At 56.5% G+C, this 21,214-nt stretch overlaps 1 protein-coding gene across 7 annotated transcripts; it reads right to left on the reverse strand.

Moving 5' to 3' along the window:
- Positions 1-3,647: 3,647 nt before the first annotated feature.
- On the reverse strand, positions 3,648-21,214 carry P2RX1 (purinergic receptor P2X 1). 7 transcript variants are annotated; one of them, XM_070226475.1, is made up of 13 exons: positions 21,096-21,185; positions 19,367-19,735; positions 10,455-10,602; positions 10,120-10,191; positions 9,577-9,646; positions 9,224-9,320; positions 8,829-8,909; positions 8,446-8,587; positions 6,399-6,526; positions 5,858-5,948; positions 5,390-5,455; positions 4,949-5,050; positions 3,648-4,838 (listed from the first exon to the last, which is right to left on the reverse strand). In XM_070226475.1, the coding sequence occupies exons 2-13, from the start codon at positions 19,501-19,503 to the stop codon at positions 4,773-4,775; spliced, it is 1,200 nt and encodes a 399-aa protein (XP_070082576.1). In that variant the 5' UTR covers positions 19,504-19,735; positions 21,096-21,185; the 3' UTR covers positions 3,648-4,772. The 7 variants fall into 7 exon arrangements, 5 of the variants coding, with proteins under 5 accessions (XP_070082576.1, XP_014583500.1, XP_070082578.1 ...); XM_014728014.3 differs by lacking the exon at positions 21,096-21,185 and adding an exon at positions 20,757-20,796; XR_011423063.1 differs by lacking the exon at positions 21,096-21,185 and having other exon boundaries at positions 5,390-5,502; positions 19,367-19,853.

Here is a 21,214-nt window from a genome sequence, read left to right on the forward strand (position 1 = left end):
GCGGTGCGTCCTAGGGGAGGGGCAAGGCGAGCAGGGCTGGGGCCGAGGCCGAGGGCTAGGGAGAAAGGCCTTGAATGTCAGACTCAGGAATTTCGCCTTCTGCTGGGTGGCGGGTAGGGGACACGGGAAGTGGTTTAGCACAGAGGGCTGGGGTCGTGGTCAGATTCATGTTTGGGGAAGGGATCTGTGAGCAGGCGGCAGGAATGGCTTAGCCAGGACAGAGGGAATGGAGGAGACTCTGCAGGACGGCCTGACCTTCACGGTGGCTGTTCCTGGGGACTCTCTCCCCAACCTCTCCCCTGGCGAGCTCACCAACTCTTGGTTCTGTTATGCCAAGTTCTTCACTTGTGAATCCTCTGGCACCTGACCCCACCACTTCCCAAGACAGAAGCCCACATGACTCTCCCATAGAACCCCGTGTGAGTCTTGCAAACCTGGCCTCCTGTGTCCCTGTCTTAATCTGGAGCCAGAATCCTGCAGTCACGTAGCCTACCCCTTTCCTATCCCAACCAGTCGATGGCCAAGCCCTGCCCACGCTGCCTCTTACATATCTCTGGAGTCCAGCCACTTCTCTTCACCACTCTGGCCCTCCCTAGCTCAGGCCACCAGCATCTTGCACCTGGGTGGCTGCAGCAGCCTTTTTTTTTTTTTTTCAAGATTGGCACCTGAGCTAACATCTGTTGCCAATCTTCTTCTTCTTTTTTTTTCTCCTTCTCCGCAAAGCCCCCCAGTACATAGTTGTATATTCTAGTTGTGAGTGCCTCTGGTTGTGCTATGTGGGGTGCCACCTCAGCATGGCTTGGGATTCGAACTGGCGAAAGCCTGGGCCACTGAAGTGGACCGTGTGAACTTAACCATTTGGTCACAGGGCTGGCCCTGCAGCAGCCTCTGCATTGGCCTCCCACCTGCAACCAGTCTCACCCCTCCCCCTGGCAGCCAGAGCAATCTTTCAGAAACACAAGTCCAACTAGTCAGCTCCTGCTTAGGAATCTTCCATGGCTCACCAGTACCCTGAGAATAGGTCCAGTGAAGCCCTCCATGACCTCAGTCCTAACCACCCACCTGTCTAACTCCCTTCAGGGCTCGGTTCAATGCAGCTTCTGCCAGGAGCCCTTCCCCATGATCTCCTCACTGCCCAGCGTGGGTTAGCTGCCCCTCCTAGGGATGTCCTTGTACTCAGCATCTATGTGCCTGCCTGTGCGTGCTCTGACTGGGAGTTTCTTGAGGGCAGAGACTGTACCTGATTCATCCAGCACACAGCCTGACATGTTGTGTAGGTGCTCAAAAGATGTTTACTGAATGACTAGTAATTCCACATGACAATGGAGGGGTTGGATATGTGGAGCTAGAGTTCAGGAAAGAGGGTTGAGCCAGTGAGACATTTTTGGGAGTTGTCAGAAAGGACCCATAGTTGTAAGGAGAGCCATAGAAAAAGGTGAGACAACTCAGAGCAAATAAAGCAGGGCCAAGGACAGAGCACTCGCTTTTAAGAGGGAAAGGTTTCTGTACCAGGTAGGATCAGTTTTGACTTAGGTAACAGAAATCCCACGTAAGAACTTCAGGGAAGACAGTCCTGGACTGGTATGTCAGCTCTGCCTGACAAAGACCTCCCAGAGGTGGCTCCTTCCATTCAGTGCTTCAGCCACCTCTGGATGTGACTCTTGTCCTCATGGTTCAGGCTGGTGGCTACAGCTTCAGCTATCACATATGCATTTCAAGCAGTGGGATGGAGACAAGGATGAAGAAGAAGAGGGCAAAGGATGTGCACCATCCCTCTCTTTCTTTTTTTTCCCCTGGTGAAGAAGATTGTTGCTGAGCTAACATCTGTGCCAACCTTCCTCTGTTTTGTATGAGGGACGCCACCACAGCATGGCTTGATGAGCAGTGCATAGGTCTGCACCCAGAATCCGAATCTGTGAACCCTGGGTCACCAAAGCAGAGCGTGTGGACTTAATCACTATGCCACCAGGCTGGTCCCTGCACCATCTCTCTTTTAAGAAAAGTTCCCAGAAGGTGTCACGTGACACTTCCACATATATTCTATTAGCTACAACTTAGTCATGTGACCAGACCCAGCTGTAAGAGGAGGCTGGGAAATGCAGCTTCCATTCTAGGCAGACAAATACCCAGCCAAGAACCAAAGGACTATCACTGTGGAGAGAATAGACATCCGGGGACGACTAGCTCACTCTACCATTGAAAGAGAGGATAGACAGAGAGGCGGGCACTGCTGTGTGCCAGGCTCTGTGTTAGGCACTTTACATATCTTATCTCACCTCAACCTGAGCAGAGGCTATTATTATCCCTGACTCACTGAGGAGGCTTGGAGAGTTAAGCAACTTGCCCAAGGACACACAGTGACCCGTGACAGAGCTGCAGCCGAAAACTGTCTTTTCCCTGCCACACCAGGCTGACTGGAAAATCAGGAGAGGGTGGGTCCTAGGAACTACTGGAAGGAAATCTGTCAACAAAGGAGGGCTTGGTCCACAGTGTCAGAGGCTGACAGGCCAACCAGGATACGGGCTGAAGTGTTGCTTCAGATTGGCAACAAGGACACTGCCGGTAACCTTGGCAAGAGTGTGCAAGAGAAGTGGGGGGGCAAGAGGGGGCTGAAGCCAACTGCAGAGGGTGGGATGCAGAAGGAAGTATGGACTGGTCTCTCTGGAATGGTGGCAGTGAAGGGAGGGCAGGCAGAGCTGCAGGGAACCTGGGCCAGGAGGAGGCAGAGAAGAGGCAGCCTCTGCTGGGAGGTCCCCCAGCTGGGCGGAGGGTTGGATACAAAGGAGGAATCCTTTTCTGCTCCTTTGGGAGGGAAGGGAGCAGGAGGTACGCAAGCAGGTAGGTCTGGAGAAGGAAGGGAGGGAAGAAGAGGGAGTGCCTGTCCTGTAAAATCTGAAGGATGGTTCTTGGCAGGGGAAGAGGGCAGAAGGCCAAGGGGCGGAGGGAGAGGGGAGGGGCTAGCCTGCGCTGTCCAATATGGTAGCCACTCGGCATGCATGGCAATTTAAATTAATTAAAAGGGAATACAATTAAAAATTCAGTTCCTCAGGTGCACTCACCACATTTGAGGTACTCAGTGGCCACATGTGGTTAGTGAAGACTACATCAGGCAGCACAGCGAGCGAACATTTCCATTGTTGCTGTCGGGCAGCACTGGTCTAGACCCATGGTGATGCGGGTGCCCAGAGACCCCCGTCTATCCGGCTCTTAGTCCACACTGGAGGTCATACCCATAGCAGGGCCCCTGGAGAACCCTTCCACGCTGTCTCCATTCGAGACCTTCCTCCCCTCTTTGGGACTCCCTCAGGTCTCCCTCCTGGGACAGCCAGCCCCTTGTCAGCCCTGCTTTCATGAGGCCACTCCTGAGGTTCTCTGCTCATCGCAGTGCCAGGCTTCTCACAGTGTGGGAGGGGCTTGTGGAGGATTGGGGAGAACTCCAATGTTGGGGCTATGCCAGAACAGCTGCCCATGGAAAGAAGGGAGCTGACCCCCAGCATTGGCCCTGCTGGGCTTGGGCATAAGGGTCAGCTCGTCACCACCCGCCGATAGATCCAGAAGGACCTCAACGATTGCCCAGCTCAACCTGCATTGTACAGATGGGGACACTGAGTTTCAAAGAGGGATGGAGAAAGTGCAGAAGGCAGAGGTTTGTCCTCATTCCCTTTATTGTTCTCCACCTCTCGCTTTCCCTAGACCCTGTGTTCAGACAGAGCCAGGCAGGCCTTGGGCGCTGGGGCTGGGCCACAAGCAGGGAGCCCAGGATTGGGCCACGGCTCTCTCTGCTGCCGGAGGTAGCTGAGTAAGGATTCATGGCTAGAAGGGGCTGTCCTGGCCTGACACACTTGGGGAGAAGCATAGCCCCATGGAGGTGACGTGGCATGGACCATGTGTCTGTGCTTGAGGGTGTAGGTGTGTTCAGATGGTTGTGTTTGCTGGGCCCAAGCTGTTCAAATACACAGTGTAGATGGGCGGGGGGTGTGCAGGAGACACCGTGTGGCTTGTGAGCACACCACACACCTGTGCAGTGCCTGCACCTGCCAGGGGAGGCAGGCCCAGGCCAAGTCTGATACCGGATCAGGGGCGGTTCTTCAACATAGGTCCTTAAAATGGCCCTCGGAGTTTGCAATCCTTGCAGATCACGTGGCCGGCCCTGGAGATTCTGGTTCAGGAGGTCTGGAGTGGGTGCAGGGGGCTGCACTGTTGATAAGCCCCCCAGGGAAACCTGCGGCCACTGAGAAACAGGGCTCAAGCAGAGCTGTCCAGTAGAACTTTCTTTGATACTGAAAATGTTCTCTGCTGTCCAATATGGCAGCCACCGGCCACATGTGTCTACTTAGCAGTTGTAATGTGGCTAGTTTGAGGAGTTCAAGTCTAATTAATTTAAATTTAAATAGTTGCCTGTAATTAGTGGCTGCCATACTGGAGAGCACAGGTGTCGAAACACCGAGGCAGTGGGATGGTTGAGGGCCTGGAGAGAGAAGCGCAAAGCTCGGGTACAGGAGTGTGAGTGGGGCCCCGTGCAGGCCCAGGCCCTCCAGACCAGGAGTGGCTAAGGCTGGGCTGAGGCTCCCTTGGAGGGTGCGGAGTTGGAGCCAGAGCCCAGAATTGCACAGGTCTCTCCCAGTGTCCACCCTGCGCTGCCAGCGACCTGGTGTCTGCCTGGCTGGGAGGGCAGGAGAGCTCCTGGGAGACCCTTCTGCCTGGCTGGGATCCCACCAGGGCCCTGGCCCAAAGGCTCTCGCTGCATCCGGTCAGGAGTCGGGGGCGGAGGGTCAGGATGTCTTCATGTTCTCCTGCAGGCCCAGGGTGGAGCTGGTGGTCGTGGGGTCACGCTCACCCTGTGTAAGCATTGAGGGGACAAAAGTCAGCCCCGGGGGAGCAGCAGGGCCCCCAACACAGACATGTGAACCCAAGGCCTCTGAAGGGCGGACTCAGGGAGTTCTCTTACCGCCCCTTGCCCCACGTCCTCTGCGTACTTGAACTTCTTCTGCTTGTAGTAGTGCCTCTTGGGCAGGATGTGGAGCAGCAACAGGTCACAGAGAACCGTGGCCTGGGGGCGGGGCAGGGGGAGGGTGGCAATCTGGGGGCTGGCACAGAGCCCTCCACATCCCACCTGAGTCCCTACTGACTGTGGGGGCCTGGCTGATCCCTGCCTACCCAGACCTCAGGTCCTGGAGGGCCACGAGGCTCTGCCCCATCCCACCTTTGTCCTGCCCCAGCTCTGGGCCTCAGTTTCCTCAGACATACTGTGGCTCTAGTCTGGTGGGTGGGATCAGTAAGGATGGACAATTACAGTCAAGTTTTGGGGCAAGAGACTTGTTGCTGTTACTGAGATCTGGAAGAGGCAGGACTGACCCCCGCACCGTGATGCCATGAGCCTGACACTTACCACTCCAAAGATGCCAATCCCAGAGCCAATGGTGGTCATTGTGGGGATGATGTCAAACTTCCCAGCCTGGTGGCAGGGCCCAGGGGGGAGAAGGGTTAACAGTCAGACGGGGCCTGGTGGAAAAGGCCTTCCTCAGAAGCCCGGGGTGCAAGAGGGCTTCCCAACCCTCCACTGCTGGCTGGCCCCACAGCCTGCTGCCCACATGCCCACTGCTCTGGCTTTATACAGGGACCCAACCGCTGGTCAGGAGCCCTGGGTTTTGACCTTGGCTCTGCCTCCCTGGACAAAGGGAGAGAGTGAGGGAGGTGAGGGCACAGGCTGGAAAGCCCTGCCCCCGGTGGTACCCAGGTCCATCTGTTATCTGAGTGAAGACCACCCAACTTCCTGTCTCTGTAACTACAGACACCCAACAGGCACTCACAGGAACAGAGAATGTGTCTCTGGCTGCCCCTCACACCGGACTCTCACCTTGCCATCCACAAGGATGTCAAAGCGAATCCCAAACACCTTGAAGAGATGCCGATAGTTGGTTCCGTTCTCCACGAAGTACCTGGCAAACCTGGGGGAAGGGGTGAGGTTGCAGGAGAGGGTGATGGGGGACTGTCTTGGGTCCCGAGTGCGCAGAGCATCAGGGATGCAGGAGCCCTTAGAGGGCCATGAGGACGGCCATGCCCCCCAACATTATATAGAGGGACAGCCACTGGCAGGATCCCAGCCTCACTCCAGGAGAGCTGTATGCAACCCTCACCCTAACTCCTGATGTCAGTAATTACCCCAGCGGGTCCTGGCCAGGTGGGCCTCCAGGGGACCGAGAGCCAGGAGCAGGGGCTTAGGCCTCCAAGGTCTTGTTCCCCGCAGGCTCCCTGCTTGACCAATCCCAAGAGATTGGGAGCTGCCTGGGCTCCTCTGCTCCCCTCCCAGGGATACTTGCTTGGCCTCAAGGGGTTCTGGGAGTGGGAGAGCCTGTGGGCCCCCATGGAAGGGTGTACTGGTGGGGCCGGGCAGGCACCTGAAGTTGAAGCCTGGAGACAGATTTTTTTCTTCATACAGCCCGTGGAACTCGTAGATGGGTTTGCAGTGTCGCACATGCCAGTCCAGGTCACAGTTCCAGTCGATGGTAATGCCCACCACCCCGCCCTGCCAGGGACACAGGCATTTAAGATCCCGGGTTTCAGGATCAAGAGACTCCTGCCTTATAGCTGGCGCCAGCAGTCTCTTGAAGAGGGAGCATTTTTTTTGTTTGAGAAGAGACGCCAAGAAGCTGCTTCAGGGTTGAGGTCCTATCATCCTCTCTGGCCCCACCTCCCGCCCGTCACGCTCCAGCTTTCTGACTGTTTCTAGAATACACCAAGCTCTTCCTACCTCAGGGCCTTTGCACAGGCAGTTCCCCCCAGTTCCCCACAAGGCTGGCTCTTTCTCATCCTTTGATCACTTTCCTTGAAAGGCCTTCCCTGACCACCACCCCCAGTCTAAAATATGTCCCCGTTATTCCTTCTGTGTTTTCTGGAACATTAGTCACTTTGTAATCATATATTTATTTTGTGTGACTGTTAACCCATCTCCTCTAAGACAGTATACTCCACGAGGGTGGGGCTGTCTGTCTCCTTCATCACTGACTCCTGAGTTCCTAGCATGAGTCACAGCATGGGAGGCATGTAAATAGTTGTTGAATTAAACAGTGAGTCTGAAAAGACAGGGGCTGGGAAGAGAAAACTTGAGAATACAAAGGTCCTCTGGGCACGGCCAGGCTCAGGGACAGGACGGGTTTGCTGAGCCACCGCAGAGTTGGGAAGTGGTCAGGCAGATGTGGAGCTGGGCAGCTAGGCAGGAGGCTGGTACCTGATGATGGTGACGGGTGAGAAGTTCCCAGGGGGTTGGCAGGGAGATTTTTAGGAACAGGGAGGCCTAACATTCAGCTTTCTGGTCGTGTGTGTTGCTACAGTGTAAACCCTCTCCAGGGGTCTGCAAACTGAGGCCCGAGGGCTGAATTTGTTTACCCAAGTCTGTGGCTGCTTTTGCCCTACAGTGGCTGACCTGCATAGTCGCAGCAGAGACCACGCGGCCTGCAAGGCTGAAAATACTTAGTCTCTGCCCCTTTAAAGAAAAAGTTGGCTAACCCCTGTTCTAGATAAATGTGTTGTGAGCGAGTGTGTGTGTGTGTGTGTGTGTATGAGCGCGTGCATGTGCCCAATGTCACAGAAAAGGGGCTGATTGCCAGCCTGAATAGGCAGCTGCAGGAGCAGGCTGACAGTGAGCACATAATAGGGTGGCCACCCGCCAGGCGGTACTGAAGTGCTGTCCCACGCAGGAACTCCCTTGATCCTCAAGACAACCCCACAAGACTGGTACTATGATTGTACCCACTTTACAAATGAAAAGCTCAGACGCACAGAAGGTAAGAGACCTGTCTGAGGTCACCCTGCTCATTAGGGACTTGCTGGGATTTGATCCTAGTCAGACAAATCTGTCCTCCTTACGAGGAACCCCTTCTCTTGGAACCACAAATTACGGAATTCTCAGGAACATGGGCCATGGGATTCAAGCTGCTTTTATCCAATATTTAAAAAACAGTGGGGACCAGCTTGGTGGTGTAGTGGTTAAGTTTGCATGCTCTGCTTCATCAGCCCGGGGTCTGCCGGTTTGGATCCCAGGTGTGGATCCCAGGTGTGGACCTAGCACCGCTCATCAAGCCATGCTGTGGCAGCATCCCACATACAAAATAGAGGAAAATTGGCACGGATGTTAGCTCAGGGCCGATCTTCCTCAAAAATAAATAAATAAAATAAGCAACAGTGGGACCTCAGCAGACATCCAGGTGACAGTGTCTGCCCACATCCATTCATTCTGGGCACCTACTGTGTGCCAGGTCCACGCCAGGCCCTGCTGAGGACACAGGACTGACCCTCGGGGGCCCCCAATATTAGAGAATAGATTCATATATATGTACTTGGCCCAGACCTGGGAGGCTTTGGTGGGAGGGGGTAACTAGGCCTGGAAAGGCATTGTTGGCTTGGTGATCTGGGGGCCCAGGCTTCCCCACGCCCCCGGCACCATACCTTCTCAGCCAGGGTGCTGAAATTCTGGCCTGACTCTTGTATCACATAGCCGAGCTTGAAGACAGGGCACAGCGGGTGCAGGGTCTTGTGGTAGAGGCAGGTCTTCATGTAGGCGGCATCCACCACCTCCACCAGGTTGCGCCTATGGGAGCCGAGGGCGTTTGTGGCGGTGTGCCAGCTGGGAGGGTGCCCACCGTGCCCTGAAGCTCTGGGGCTGCCTCCCGGGCTCCAGAAATGCCCCTTGCACAGCCCCTGGAGACTGAAGGCGGCCCACCCGGGGGCCCGGCCCCGGCTGCGGCCTCGGGAGTGAAATTAGCAGGAGTGGAGGGCGACAGCACAGCCTCGGGGAGCTGCCGGCACTGCTGCCCGCTCCTCCCACCAACCTTTTGACCTTGAAGCGTGGAAAGCTGATGCTGTTCTTGATGAAGAGAGTGAAGTTCTCGGCCTCTCGGAGAAGGGCAGGGCTGGAGGAGACCACACTCACTCACCGCCCGCTCGCCCAGCGTCCCCCAGGTGCCCGCCCAAGCTTGGCGCAGTGTGGGGCTGTGAGAGCCCACAGGATCCTCCTGTGGCCTTGGATGGGTGGAGGGGGGGTGTGCTATGATGGTGGACTCTCAGGCCCTTGACTGGGGACCAGGGGGATCTCTGGCCTGGGCATGGATGGGGTGAGGGTAGGGCTGGAAGAAGAGGGACAGAGCTTTCCCAGCACACGGATCCAGACGCCCCTCTGTCTGGGCTGGGGACCTGCTCCTAGCTCCCTGGAAGGACGGGGCGTTACCGTGGGATGTCATCGTCCACCTCCACGGGGCACCAGCCAAAGATCTCACACGTTTGCACGGTGTCATTGAAGGCCACACACTTGCCCGTGCGGATGCCTGGAGCAATGGAGGAACCCATGGGTGCCCACTCCAAGCTGGGGGTGCAGAGGAGGCCGCCCCACGCCCCATCCCTAGGAGCCCCCGGTGACGGAGCACCCAAGAGCAGAAGCCTGAGGACAGAAATGTGGTTGGGTATGGGAAAGGGCACGCCAAGGTCAGGGTGGCAGGAGGGGAGAGAGCAGGAAGGACCTCCTGGTGGAGGAAGCCTGAAGCTGACGGGCTGTGGAGGGGAATGGGAGGAGACCGACCTTACCTTGGGCCTTCCTCTCTGCCTTCCCAGGGATGCAGCCGCTATCATCCGCGCACGTGCCGCCTTCCGGGTGCTGGGGGAGGGGAGAGCTGCTGGCGCCAGGCCTCTTGGGTGGGGTCCTGAGAAGAGCCCCTCCCGCCCCCAGGGCCCTAGGGAGGGTGTGGGGTAGAGTCTCAGACCCCTTTGGGGTAACCTTTGCTGGCAGCCTCCTTCCCCAGTGCCCTCCCAAGACACACTCTGGTCTCATGCTCAGCTGCTCCATTGCCCATGTCAGCTGACAGGGGAGCGGCGGCACAGAGGGAGATTGGGCCTTAGGAGTTGGGCAGGCACTGAGGCTCAGCATCCTGCTTGGCACACAGCTGGGAGGGAAAGCTCAGCACTGTCCATGGTGGACAGTTACTTTGTGTGAATCTATGCTTGAAATTCCACCATTGTGGCCTTTGCGGGAAGCCTAGCCAGCTTCACCTCCAATGCCCAAGGAGACCTCCTCCTCCATGTTATGTTTCCCTGTGGGTCCAAGAAGGGGGGATGGGCAGCAGTTCTCACCTCTGCACAGTAGCCTTGAGCCTGCTTTGGGGTCGCGATGAAATTGGTCATGACCACAAAGGAGTTGTCGCCCTGGAAGTGAGGCGCACGGGGAAGGTAGGGCAGGGCTCTGAGCTGGGAGAGCAGCCTCGAGAACTCAAGCACAGCCCCAGTAGACCCCTAGAAGTCACATGACGCCCCGCAGCCTCCACACCCCTGATGTCAGAGTGGGCTGATATTACGAGGCTGCTTCTGCCTCATTCGCAGTGAGGAAACTGAGGCCCAGAGAGAGAGAGGAGCTGGACTGGCCCACAGGGAGGTGGGACAGAGCCCCACCTGGCTCTGAGCCAGCTCACCTGAGCTGGGAAGACGTAGTCAGCCACGTCCCAGACCTGGGGGCCCAGGCCTGGGAGCTGCGTCACTGCCAGGCCCTTGAGTTTCACAGACACGCTGCTGATGAGGCTGCTGGAGGTCTGGTAACCCTTCTCGTAGACAAACACCCACCTGCGGGGGGATGGGGGGGTGGAGCTGGGCAGGGCCATTCAAGGATGGCACGTGGCTCTGTGGGCTGCTGCCCCCTCTGGCACCAGCTGGACATGTCGGGTCCTGTCCCTTCCCCTCCCTGGATGCATCTCAAGCCACTCTCTGCTCCTAAAGCTGCATCTGGGGCTGGAGGCAGGAGGGCCTCCCCCGCCTCCCCCAGCTGGCCTGTGCCAGAAGTGCCACGGTTCTTTTCACTATGAAAGTAGTAATTGCCAGGGAGGAGACCCCCTGAAGGATGCTTTCAGATCCTTTTCCAAGAGCACGCTCTGCTGGGGCCTGGGAGCCAAGCTTCTTGGACCACAATCCTTGTTCCCAGAGCGCTCTTTCCTTCCTGAGGTCCTCCTACCTAGAAACAGCAGATCATAAGGGCTGAGAGCCTGGCCTTTGGTGCCCGAGAGCCTGGATTTGGATCCCAGCTACACTACTCATGGGCTGTGTGATTTTGGGGGAGCTGTTCAATCCCTCTCTGCCTCAGTTTCCTCATCCGTAAAATGGGAATAACAATAATAGTACCAGTTGTTCTTGACTTGTGGTTGCAAGTTACTGCATGTAAAAGCACTTAGAATGGGGCCTGGCACTGAGGCAGTGCTATATAGATGTTAGCTAGTGCGATCTCAGCCATGCTGGAGCCCCTGGGAGGGGGACTCAAAGGGAAACCGGCCAAGTGGCCCTCTGAAGGACTTGCAGCATCTGAGGCCCTTGTGGGAGTGGCTCAGGCTGGAGGTCTCCCAACTTTCTTGGGAAATTCTGGCCTTCCCTTCCCAGCATTGAGAACCCCTGTTCCTTTGGGTTCTCCACTTTCAATCCGGGAGGTTCAGTGGGGCTGACCTCCCTCTTAACTCCAAGGTTGCAGGGGGAGCACATGACCAAGGTTGCTAATCAATGTTCCATCACCCTAGCAACAGTGATGGGTCTAAGGATGGATACATGACCCAGGGAGTTTCAGCAGTGAGGCCAGGGTTTTTCTGGGAATTACTGGGAAAGAGACATTCTCTCTGCTGAGTGGCTATGCAAGGTGGCTACAAGACCAAAACTATGGTTAGTCATGTTTGCTACGTCATGGAGAGAGCAAGCCTGAGAATGAAGCCAACTTAGAAGACAGCCAAGCAGGGAGATGGAGAGGGGCAGACTTCTGACAGTGTTGTTAGAGCACCTGGATCCAGCCATACCTGAAACATCTTGAAAAAATCTACCTCTGGACTTTTCAGTTATATGAGCTAATAAGTTCCCTTCCTTCATTCAAGCCAGTTTCAGTTTGGTTTCTGTTGCTTACAATGAACGCCCTGAATAACACTTCTCTCCAGGGTGTGGTCCCCTTCCTTCAGGAAAGACTCTCCATGGAGATTCAGTGTAACTCTGTGTGTGTGTGCCTGTCCCTGGTGCCCATCAGAGTGTGTAGCTGTGTATCTCCAGCGCGAATCTGTGAGCACACCTGTAATTGTGTCTGACCATGAGGAGGTGTGCTTATGCCTCTGTCACCCCTCGTCTTACACTTAGCCCACTGTCCAAGCAGAGCTCAAAGCCCCTCTCCTGTCCCCCAGAGCTCAGGAATAGAATTCTCCAGGCCTCCTAGTCCCAGAGTCACTGCTGGCTCTCTGGGGCCTGTCTCCCTGCTCCAGGCCCACGAAGGCAACCCATCAAGGTCCTCCCTCCTCTCCCCTCCTATGGTCCACGCCTCTCCTTCTCCAAGCGCCTCCCCCAGCCTGGCGCTGGAGCCAAGCCACCCCCCCCCCCCCCCCCCCCGCCCCAAGCCTAAGCACAGTCACTGCTGCCCCCTGCAGGTCCCAATGGCAGCAGGTGAGGCTGACAGAGGTTCCCAATTCTCAGTGTCCTGAGCCTGCGGCCTGCCTCCCGCCCTATCAGGGAGGGTGGGCATTCCCCATCCCCCCACTCTCCGTAGGTTTCTTCCTCCAGGAAGGCCTCTGGCTCCACGCCCAAGTTAGAAGTTGCTGTTAAGGGTGATGGGGGAGCCGCTCCGCATTCTGAACCCCACTTTCAGGAGAGGTCACTGGCCTCACTCTTGGCAGCCCCCACTCCTGACGTCCCAGCTGTACTTCTCTCTTTGCCCGATACCAACTCCTCACAATACAGATGGGAAAACTGAGGCCGGGGGAGTGTCCCTCTCGAGCCAGAGGGCAAGAAGGGCAGACCAGGCTCAAGGTTCCCAGCCCTGTCCCCCTCCACTGAGCAGCCTGGCATCAACGTGTCTGCCAGGAGCCACACTGAGGCTGCATGCTGGGGCTGATGCAGCCATTCTGCGCCATGTCTGCTCCTGGGGGCTGTCAGTCCTGCGGGTCAGAGGGAAAAGTCAAATCTGGGAATCTGGCATCAGTGTCCTTGGTTCTGATAATAATAGAATGACCATGGCACCAGGCCCACCCCTCTAAAGCCACACTCGCCTTGACCTGGCCTTGCGGTCACCACCCCTGGAAGGCCACCAAGGGGGTCGGATGCCAAATGCCCCGGCATCTTCAGAAGCCCCTCCTCTTCTAGAAATTCTCATTCCCATTCTTTCCTCCTCGTCCTCAGCAGCACCCCGTCCTGAGTCTCTCTTCTCCAACAGCTCCTCACGGAAGAGGCCACATGAGACAGTGGCCGAGAAGGTGGCATCTGGGCTCACAGAGGCTGAGCTTCAGGTACTAGCACTGCAACTCACCAGCTGTGTGGCTTCAGGCTAAAGACCAAACCTCTCTGAGCCCTGGCTTTCTCGGTAAAACAGAGGTGATGCCATCTACCTCAAGGATGCTGCTTGATCAACAAATACGAGCAAGGCCGTACCACGCAGTGGGCTGTGGGCTGGGCCCCAGGGAGAAAAAGTCTAGGTGCTTCTTTGGGGGAACATTCCCATGAGTTCTCTCTGAGGAAATCAACACAGTGCCTGGCATGCAGTAGGCACATAAGAAATAATCCTCTTCTTGTCACTGTCTCTAGTCTTCCTTCATTAATTCCTCTTTAAATGTCGCTCTGCCCTCATCCTCCTGGCTTCCATTCTCAGCTCAGGTGGAACTTCATGTGAGCTGTCGCCGACATACTAGGGCCCACGGATTTCTCTCCACTTCTGCACTCTCCTCCGAGATTTAATTCCATACGTTCATTTAGTCATTCAACAAATCTTTATCGAGCCCCTGTTACCTGCCAAAAACCATTCTAGGCACTAAAAATAAAGAGATGAACAAAACGAAACAAAATCCTGCACTCAAAGAATTGTATAAATGTCTCCATCTCCCACAGCTCGGTGACACAGATTCCTTCCCCCTGCCCTGGCCCCTACCCCAGACATCTCACAGGTCCCTCAAACGCGACTCAACTCTTTGGAAAACGGTCTCGCAATGCTTCAAAAAGTTAAAAATGGAAGTACCATAGGACCCAGCAATTCCACTCTCAGGGACATACTCAAGAGAACTGAAAACATACACTCACACAGACACCTGAACACGAATGTTCACAGCAACGTTATTCATAGGAGGCAAAAAGGGGAAACAACCCAGATGTCCAGCAACCAGTGAATGGATAAACCAAATGTGGCATTTCCATACAATAGGATATTATTCAGTCATAAAAAGGGATGGAGTAGGGGCTGGCCGGTGATGTATTGGTTAAGTTCTCCTGCTCCGCTTCCATGGCACGGGGTTCACCAGTTTGGATCCTGGGCACGGACCTACACACTGCTTGTCAAGCCATGCCATGGCAGGAGTCCCACATATAAAAAAAAAAAAAAACAGAGGAAGATGGGTACAGATGTTAGCTCAGGGCTAATCTTCCTCAAAAAAAAAGAAAAGAAAAGGAATGGAGTACTGGTACACGCTACAAGAAGGATGAACCTTGCAAATATTACACTAAGTGAAAGAAGCCAGACACAAAGGCCACATATTGTACGATTTTATTTGTATGAAATGTCTAGAACAGGCAAAGTAGGGTGTGGGGAGGGGGAATGGGGACTGATTGCTAAGGGGTGTGGGGTTTCTTTTTGGAGTAGTGCAAATGTTCTGGAATTAGATAGTGATGATGGTTGTACAACTTTGTCATTATACTAAAAACCACCAAATTGTATATTTTACAAGGGTGAACATTATGGCATGTGGATCCTATCTGGGAACAAAAAGTCAACAGGCCCACCTGAGAGCCTCCTCTCCCCAGAGAACTTGCTCCTCTGGTGCCCTCATCAGGGAGGATGGGGCCCTATCTATCTACTCGTTCCCCAGGCTCAAAGCCTGGGCGTCATCCTCACACCCTCCCTCTCAGTCATGCCCACGTTCTTTGGGTCCCTTTGTCCTTCCTGCCCTCCTTCGGTTTTCATCAAGGGACCAGAGGGGTTCTTGTGTGGAGGCTGAGACTGGAGAGGGGCTGGGGCAGCTCTGGCATGGCGCTAGGAGGACAGGTCACGTGGCTGGTGACACAGGGTGTGACTAAGGGCCGCAGGCAGGAGTTGAGCAGATGGGGTACATGCTATTGGACAGAGCAGCCTTGGGGAGGGGCAAGACCAGACTCCAGGCCCAGGAGGGACAGAGCGCAGAGCCGGGCCCACCCTGGGGTCTCAGAAATTACCCGGCAGGCAGTCTGTAGACAAGTCAGGCTGACGATTCATGTTTTGAAAGTTTTTGAATGAGTCATCAACCTCTAAAAACCAAGAGGTTCCTTTCACCCGTAAATTCCAATTTCCCACTGCTCTTGAGAAGTCAGAAACTCTGGCTATGCTGGGCGCGTGTCCCCTGCAGCACTGATGGGCAGAAGCCGAGCAGCGCTATCGCCAGGGCGGGGCCCACCAGATGACCATCTCAGTCTTCCATGCTCACTGCTTCTGCCTCAGCGCGGCCTCATCCTCTCCTCTTGTCACTGCTGCCTCTTCGAGGCTGTTCTACCTATGGCCTCCAGCCCCATTCCAGTGTCTGCCTGGCCCAGGCCTTTCCTTGCTAGACACCCTCCCATGGCTCCACACTTTCTGCAGGAGAGAGCCCACGTTCCACAGCTTGGCATTCAGAGGCCTGAGCTGGTGGCCCTGCTCACCCCCCCCCCCACCTCCTCTCCCTTCGCTCCTTTCATGTTCCCTAGCTGTTCTCTTGCTGTTCCTTCCCTGCCCCAGGACCTTTGATCACACTCTGCTTTCCAGCAGGAGTGCCTGGAACAGTGGGAACATACAACCAGGCTCCACCAATGAGGGCATTCCCTTTCCTTGGCCACGATGATTGGTTCTGGGATGGGCACGTGACCTAACCCCATCTGGTAAGAGCTGGACCTGGGACTTCTGCTGGAACTCGGGAGAAGCAGACACTCATGGGCCCAGGGGGTGGCTAAGCTGGTGGGATGTCAGCCGGGAGCTGCTGGTAGCCATTTTGCCACTCTGAGGACAGAGAGCCTACCTGAGGATAAAGCCTACACAGAAGAAAGCAGAGCTAAGAAAAGGAGAAGATCATGCCTAGCTTCCCTAAGAACCGAAATGGGACCAGCCTGAACTCCTCATCTCCTCATAGGACTTGCCCTTCCTGTGCCCTCCTCATGGAGGATCCAGCCAGTCCTGAAGCCTGCACTGACTTTTCAGTTACATAAACTAATCAATAGCTCTTCTCTTCACTAGCAACCAATCAAAGGAGCTCTGGCCGATTCATCCTCAGCTCCTCCCTCTCCCTCTGCCCACTCTGTACCCCACGTCGGTTCCATGGAGCCTGCCACAGCACTAGGCACAGAGACGATGCAGTAGAGATGTCCTGGGACGCATTTCTCCCAGCAATAATTTGTATCTATCCTTATCCTTGATTGCTGTGCTCCAGGATCCATTTGGAAATCTCAGGAGCAGGTGATTTCAAGAGCTCTGTAGCGGTGGGGGGTGTTCAGGGGGGCCTAAGGGAAAGCCAAGAGCAGGGCTGCCTGGCCTACAGCCCCCAGGCCTTTGTTCAAGGCAGGTTCCACTACTGTGTCACCTCCTCCAGGAAGTCTTCCCAGGCTCTCCTTCCCAAGCAGCATTCACAGATCCCCTTGGGACCCTCCCATGTGCTACAGCCAGTCCTCTCTCCTCACCCGAACAGACCCCTCCAGGGAGGGACATCTCCCAGGACATGTCCCTTGTAGGGGCCTGCTAGGTCACGGATGACAGCCCACTGCCTGCAGACCTCCAGTCACAGAGAGCTCATCGCCTCCCAGGAGACAGCTCTAACTGCAGATTAACCACTTTAATTTGAGCCAAAAAGAGCTCAGCCTTAGCTCATCCCACCAGGGTGGCCCACCCACTCCCTCCACTTGCCCTGGACTTCCTGGGAGAGTGTGACCAAGAGAGAACACAGCCTCAGTTTCCCCCCTCCGAGTCCATTTGGGTTGTCAGCAGCTCAGCCTCCTTGCCTCTGTCCAGTAACTCTCCACCTCAAAGTCTCAGCGTCTTTCCCTCCATCTGAGAGGTTGGGCTCCAACGTCTGTCCCTCTGTCCTACTCTGTCTCTGTGTCTGCCCCTCCCCCGTCTGGGCTGTGCCCCTGTCTCTGGGGTCCCGTCCACCCCTGCCCCGTGGAACAGTTGGGAAACCGAGGCCTGAGAAAGCAAGACCAAGTCCAGGGTGGTTTTGCTCGGCAGCTGTGGGCTCCTGCCTGACGGGCAGTGCAGCCATGGGCAGTGGCCAGACGAGGGCACCAGAGACAGCAAGAGTCCCAGCCCAAGCCAGAGCCAGAAGCTTGCGCTTGAGGGTGGAGCTGGGGGTATTGCCAGGGACCCTGCCTTCCTCCCTCTGCTATGTGACTGGGCAAGTCAGTGCCCCTCTCTGAGGACGTTTCCCTTCCAGGATATCAAGGCTGACTTCGGAGCCACACAGCTCGATTCAAATCCTGGTTCAGCCTCTGTCTAGCTGTGAGATCCAGGCGAAATCACTCAGCGTCTCTGAGCCTCATAGATGCTTAGAAGGCCACATCCATTTGGACACTGAGTAGACTGTCTTGGGAGGGAGGCGGGGAAGGAAAGATGTAATGAGGTCTCCATCACTGGAGGTATGTGTTCAGGACTGGATGGTGGCTCAGGGTGTGTGCTGCAGCTGGAGTGGGATGAGAAGACTGGCCTTTCCTTCTGACAGTCTATGGCCAGCACCTAAGAGGGCACTGATGCTGCTGCCAGTGCTGACCGGTCAGCAGAAATAGGGAGCCCTAGGTCTCAGTGAGGACAACACTCTCCCAGCCTCTTTGGGCAAGGGTCGGGCTGTGCCTTGGCAGGCAGCCTCTCTCTCCCCTGGCAGGTCCAGAGGGCAGCGAGTGGTGGACTTTTAGGCCTGTCCTGTGCCTGGTGTCACACCATCAGTGTTCCATTAGAAAGGTTCTCAGAGCCCTCATGAGGTGGGAAAGGAGAGGCAGAGCCAAGGCCTGGGGGTCAGGAGGCCTCAGTTCTAACTGGAACTTGCTGTGTGACCTAGAAACCCCATGGCTCCTCTCTGCACTTCAGTTTCCCTCACAAGCTCAAATAACATTGCAGATGTCAAACTGGTTTGTGAACAGGAGGGAGGCAGAGGCCACAAGGTGTCAGAGGGCTGAGTCCTCCTGACCAGCTCTGAGGCCTTGGCAGCCAGGTGGGGCCGAGGAAAGGCTGTTTTGGATGCCAGAAGCCCTGGGGAGAGCAGGACTATGTGGTCACTATCTGGCCTCTTGGTCAGCCTGCCCTGGGTGCCAGTCAGAGTCCTGGTTTGGTCCCACGGCAAAAATGAGGACATGGAGACCAGAGGGGCAGGGCCCTTAGAATCACATAGTAAAGTCAGACCAGGGCTGCCAGGTGCCCCTCAACCCCCAGCAAGGGCTGAACCCCTTCAGTGGCCCTGGGGCCTCCAGGAGCCCTCTGCAGTCACTGTGAGTGGGCATGAGGCGCCCCCCGCAACAGGCACATGCATCAGGTACGCAGCCACTTCAGCCACAGGGAATGCACATGTGGGCACCCAGCGTAGGGACACACCCAGCAGCCACAACCACTGGTCACACATCCAGATGCATGAGGGCACGCGCACCCACACAGAGCTTCGGGTACACACACATCCACACACACACACACGTGCTCACACAAGCATGCACGCGTGCAAGCCCCTGCCAGGCTTGTCTCGGCTCCCAGGACAGCTAGACTGATTTCAGGGAGACGGCCTTTACACGGTCCCCAGCACAGACAGATTGCAAGGGAATCCCACACTACTTCTGCCTCGGCATTCTTGGGACAGTGGGACAGGTCCCAAGATGCCAGAAAGAAGCTGTCATCCCTGGGACCGGAACTGACCTCCAACCTCTGCCTGACACACCACCATTAAGGCACCAGGGGTTCCAAATTTGAGGGTTTCTCTGCTCTGGGGATCTCAAATGTCCCAGGGTGCCTCTAATTTAGGCAGAGCAGGTGGGAGCAGGGCCTATAAAATGGGATGTGGCCTCCACTTCTTGGTAGCCTGGTTTGGCTGGGAGGTCACAGGTGGACGGACCCTGGCTGTGTTCGCTGGGGCCATGGCCTCCAACTCACTCACCACTTGCAACTGTTAACAGTCAGTCGGTTCCTCAGAACGCAAGAGGTTTGCCTCCGGTTCACCAGATGGCCCAGTGCAGGGCTTCCCCTCTCTGCCTCAGTGTCCCCATCTTGACTGTGAGTTAGCACGTGGTTTTCAGGAAGGACGACAACGGATGAAGACAAAGAGGGGCTCTCTGGGGGCATGGGGGGCATCCCAGAGCCTGGAGGACAGGCCCAGGTTGGGGGCTGGTACAAGAGGGCGGCAGGGAGGGGACCCAGACTCACCCAATGACGTAGACCAGAACCACGAGCTGGATCAGGCGGAAGACGACGCCCACCTTCTTGTTGCGAACCAGCACCATTCGAGGCGTGTCGTACTCAAAGAAGAAGGAGGCTAGCTCATCCTGGAGGCGCCGTGCCATGGTGGGCCAGCTTGGGGGGCTGAGAACTGAGCCCCCTGCACAGCCTTTGCTCTCGAGGGGAGCCAGGCGTCAATACCCACGTCTACAGCAGAGCTTCTAGGAAGGGCAAGGCAGTCGGGGCCAGAGGTCAAAAGTCAGAGGTCAGTGGAGGCGCTTGGGATGGGAGGGAGAATCCTTGGTGGTCAGAGCAGCTTTGGCCCCTGGCAGGCAATGAACTGTGGGCCAGCGGAGCCTGTGGACAAATAAATTCCCAAAGATAGATGGAGGCGGGGCTGGTGCGGCCACCCAGGCCCAGCCCCTCTGCCCCTCCTGGCTCCGCCTGGGCTGTGCTGGGCCTCCGGAAACAGGAGCTGTTGGCAGGAAACCACATGGGCCACTCATCACAACGCAAAGATAAAGCTGTCAGCCCCCCCACGAACCTGGTAGAACAGGGCTGGGGGCTCGGGCCAGGGCCTGGGTGGAGTGGCCTCAGGCCGGAGCCCTCCCAAAACCAGGGACACATCCCCATATCCAAACATTCTCCCCACCCTACCTCCATCCTCAGGTGGGGAGCACAGCCCCTGGGGGCCTGCAGCCTGGAGGACAGAAGAGAAAGGAGCCCGAGCCCACAGCAGGACCCCCCCCCACCCCACCTTGTAGACGACCTTCCATCCACTCATCTCCGACCTGTGCCCTATCAATCTCCATGTCTGGCTGGCGTCTCCATCCCCCCATCCCCCCTCTCCCCCGATCTGTCCTGCCCCAGTCATACCTCCACTTGCCTGAAATGTGCAGAGGGATGCAGGTGCCCAGACAAGGTAAGGGCCACCTCTGTTACACAGTGTCATCGGGTTCCCCGAGACCCAGCAAGAAAGCCTGACAGGAGCCCACCTCGGTCACCATCCCTGGCTCTGCCACTTGCTGCCCACGGGGCTTGGGTAAGTGCCTCAGCTCTCCGGGGCCGCTTCCTCATCTGAGAAATGAGGACGATAAGGGGACTTTCCTCAGAGGTAGAGGCCCCTGGGGGGTGGGTCCCGACAATGCTGAAGACAGAGAACTTGAGCCCACTCCTGATCCTGGAGTACAGCCCCCTGCAGCCCCTGTCCTCAACCTCAACCCAGGCCCTGAATGCAGGGTCCCCAGGGCCTGGGCAGGGCAGGGGTCCTGTGTTAGCTCTCCAAGCACCAGAGCCAGAGGCCTCCCCCAACCCCCTGCTTCGTTTGCTGGTGAAGAAACTGGAGCTCAAAAAGGGGAAATGGGTTGCCCAAGCTCACCCTGGGTGGTCCTGAAGGCCCCGGTTTGAAGCAGGAAGGCCTGCCTGGCCGGGCCTCAGCCCAGGCTGGGTCTCAGCCCAGGCTGGGTGTCCTCGGGGTTCCCTCTGGAGGTGGGAGGTGGAGGCTGGGCGTCCTCGGAGCCCACACCTCCTGCTCAGTCCAAGTCGCTGCGCCCCGAAGGCTGATCGGAGTCTTCTTCCTGACAGGCCCTTAGCTGGGAAATCGCTCTGGGCAGGGAGCCAGGCCCCGGGCTGGACAGCAAGAGGCCCCCACAGATGGCAGGCCCACGGCCCCCTCAAGCACCCCAGCCAATCCCCCCATCAAACAGATCAGCCTTACCCCATGCAGAGTTCCCACCAATCTCAGGCTCCACTGTTTCGCCACCTTTAAGAGGAGCTGTCTTTTCTAAGGAAAAACTCAAGAGCTGCTAGCAGCCAGAGCTGTGGTGGCCACATCCC

The sequence above is a fragment of the Equus caballus genome, chromosome 11, assembly GCF_041296265.1.
Source record: "Equus caballus isolate H_3958 breed thoroughbred chromosome 11, TB-T2T, whole genome shotgun sequence".
NCBI classification, from domain to species: domain Eukaryota; kingdom Metazoa; phylum Chordata; class Mammalia; order Perissodactyla; family Equidae; genus Equus; species Equus caballus.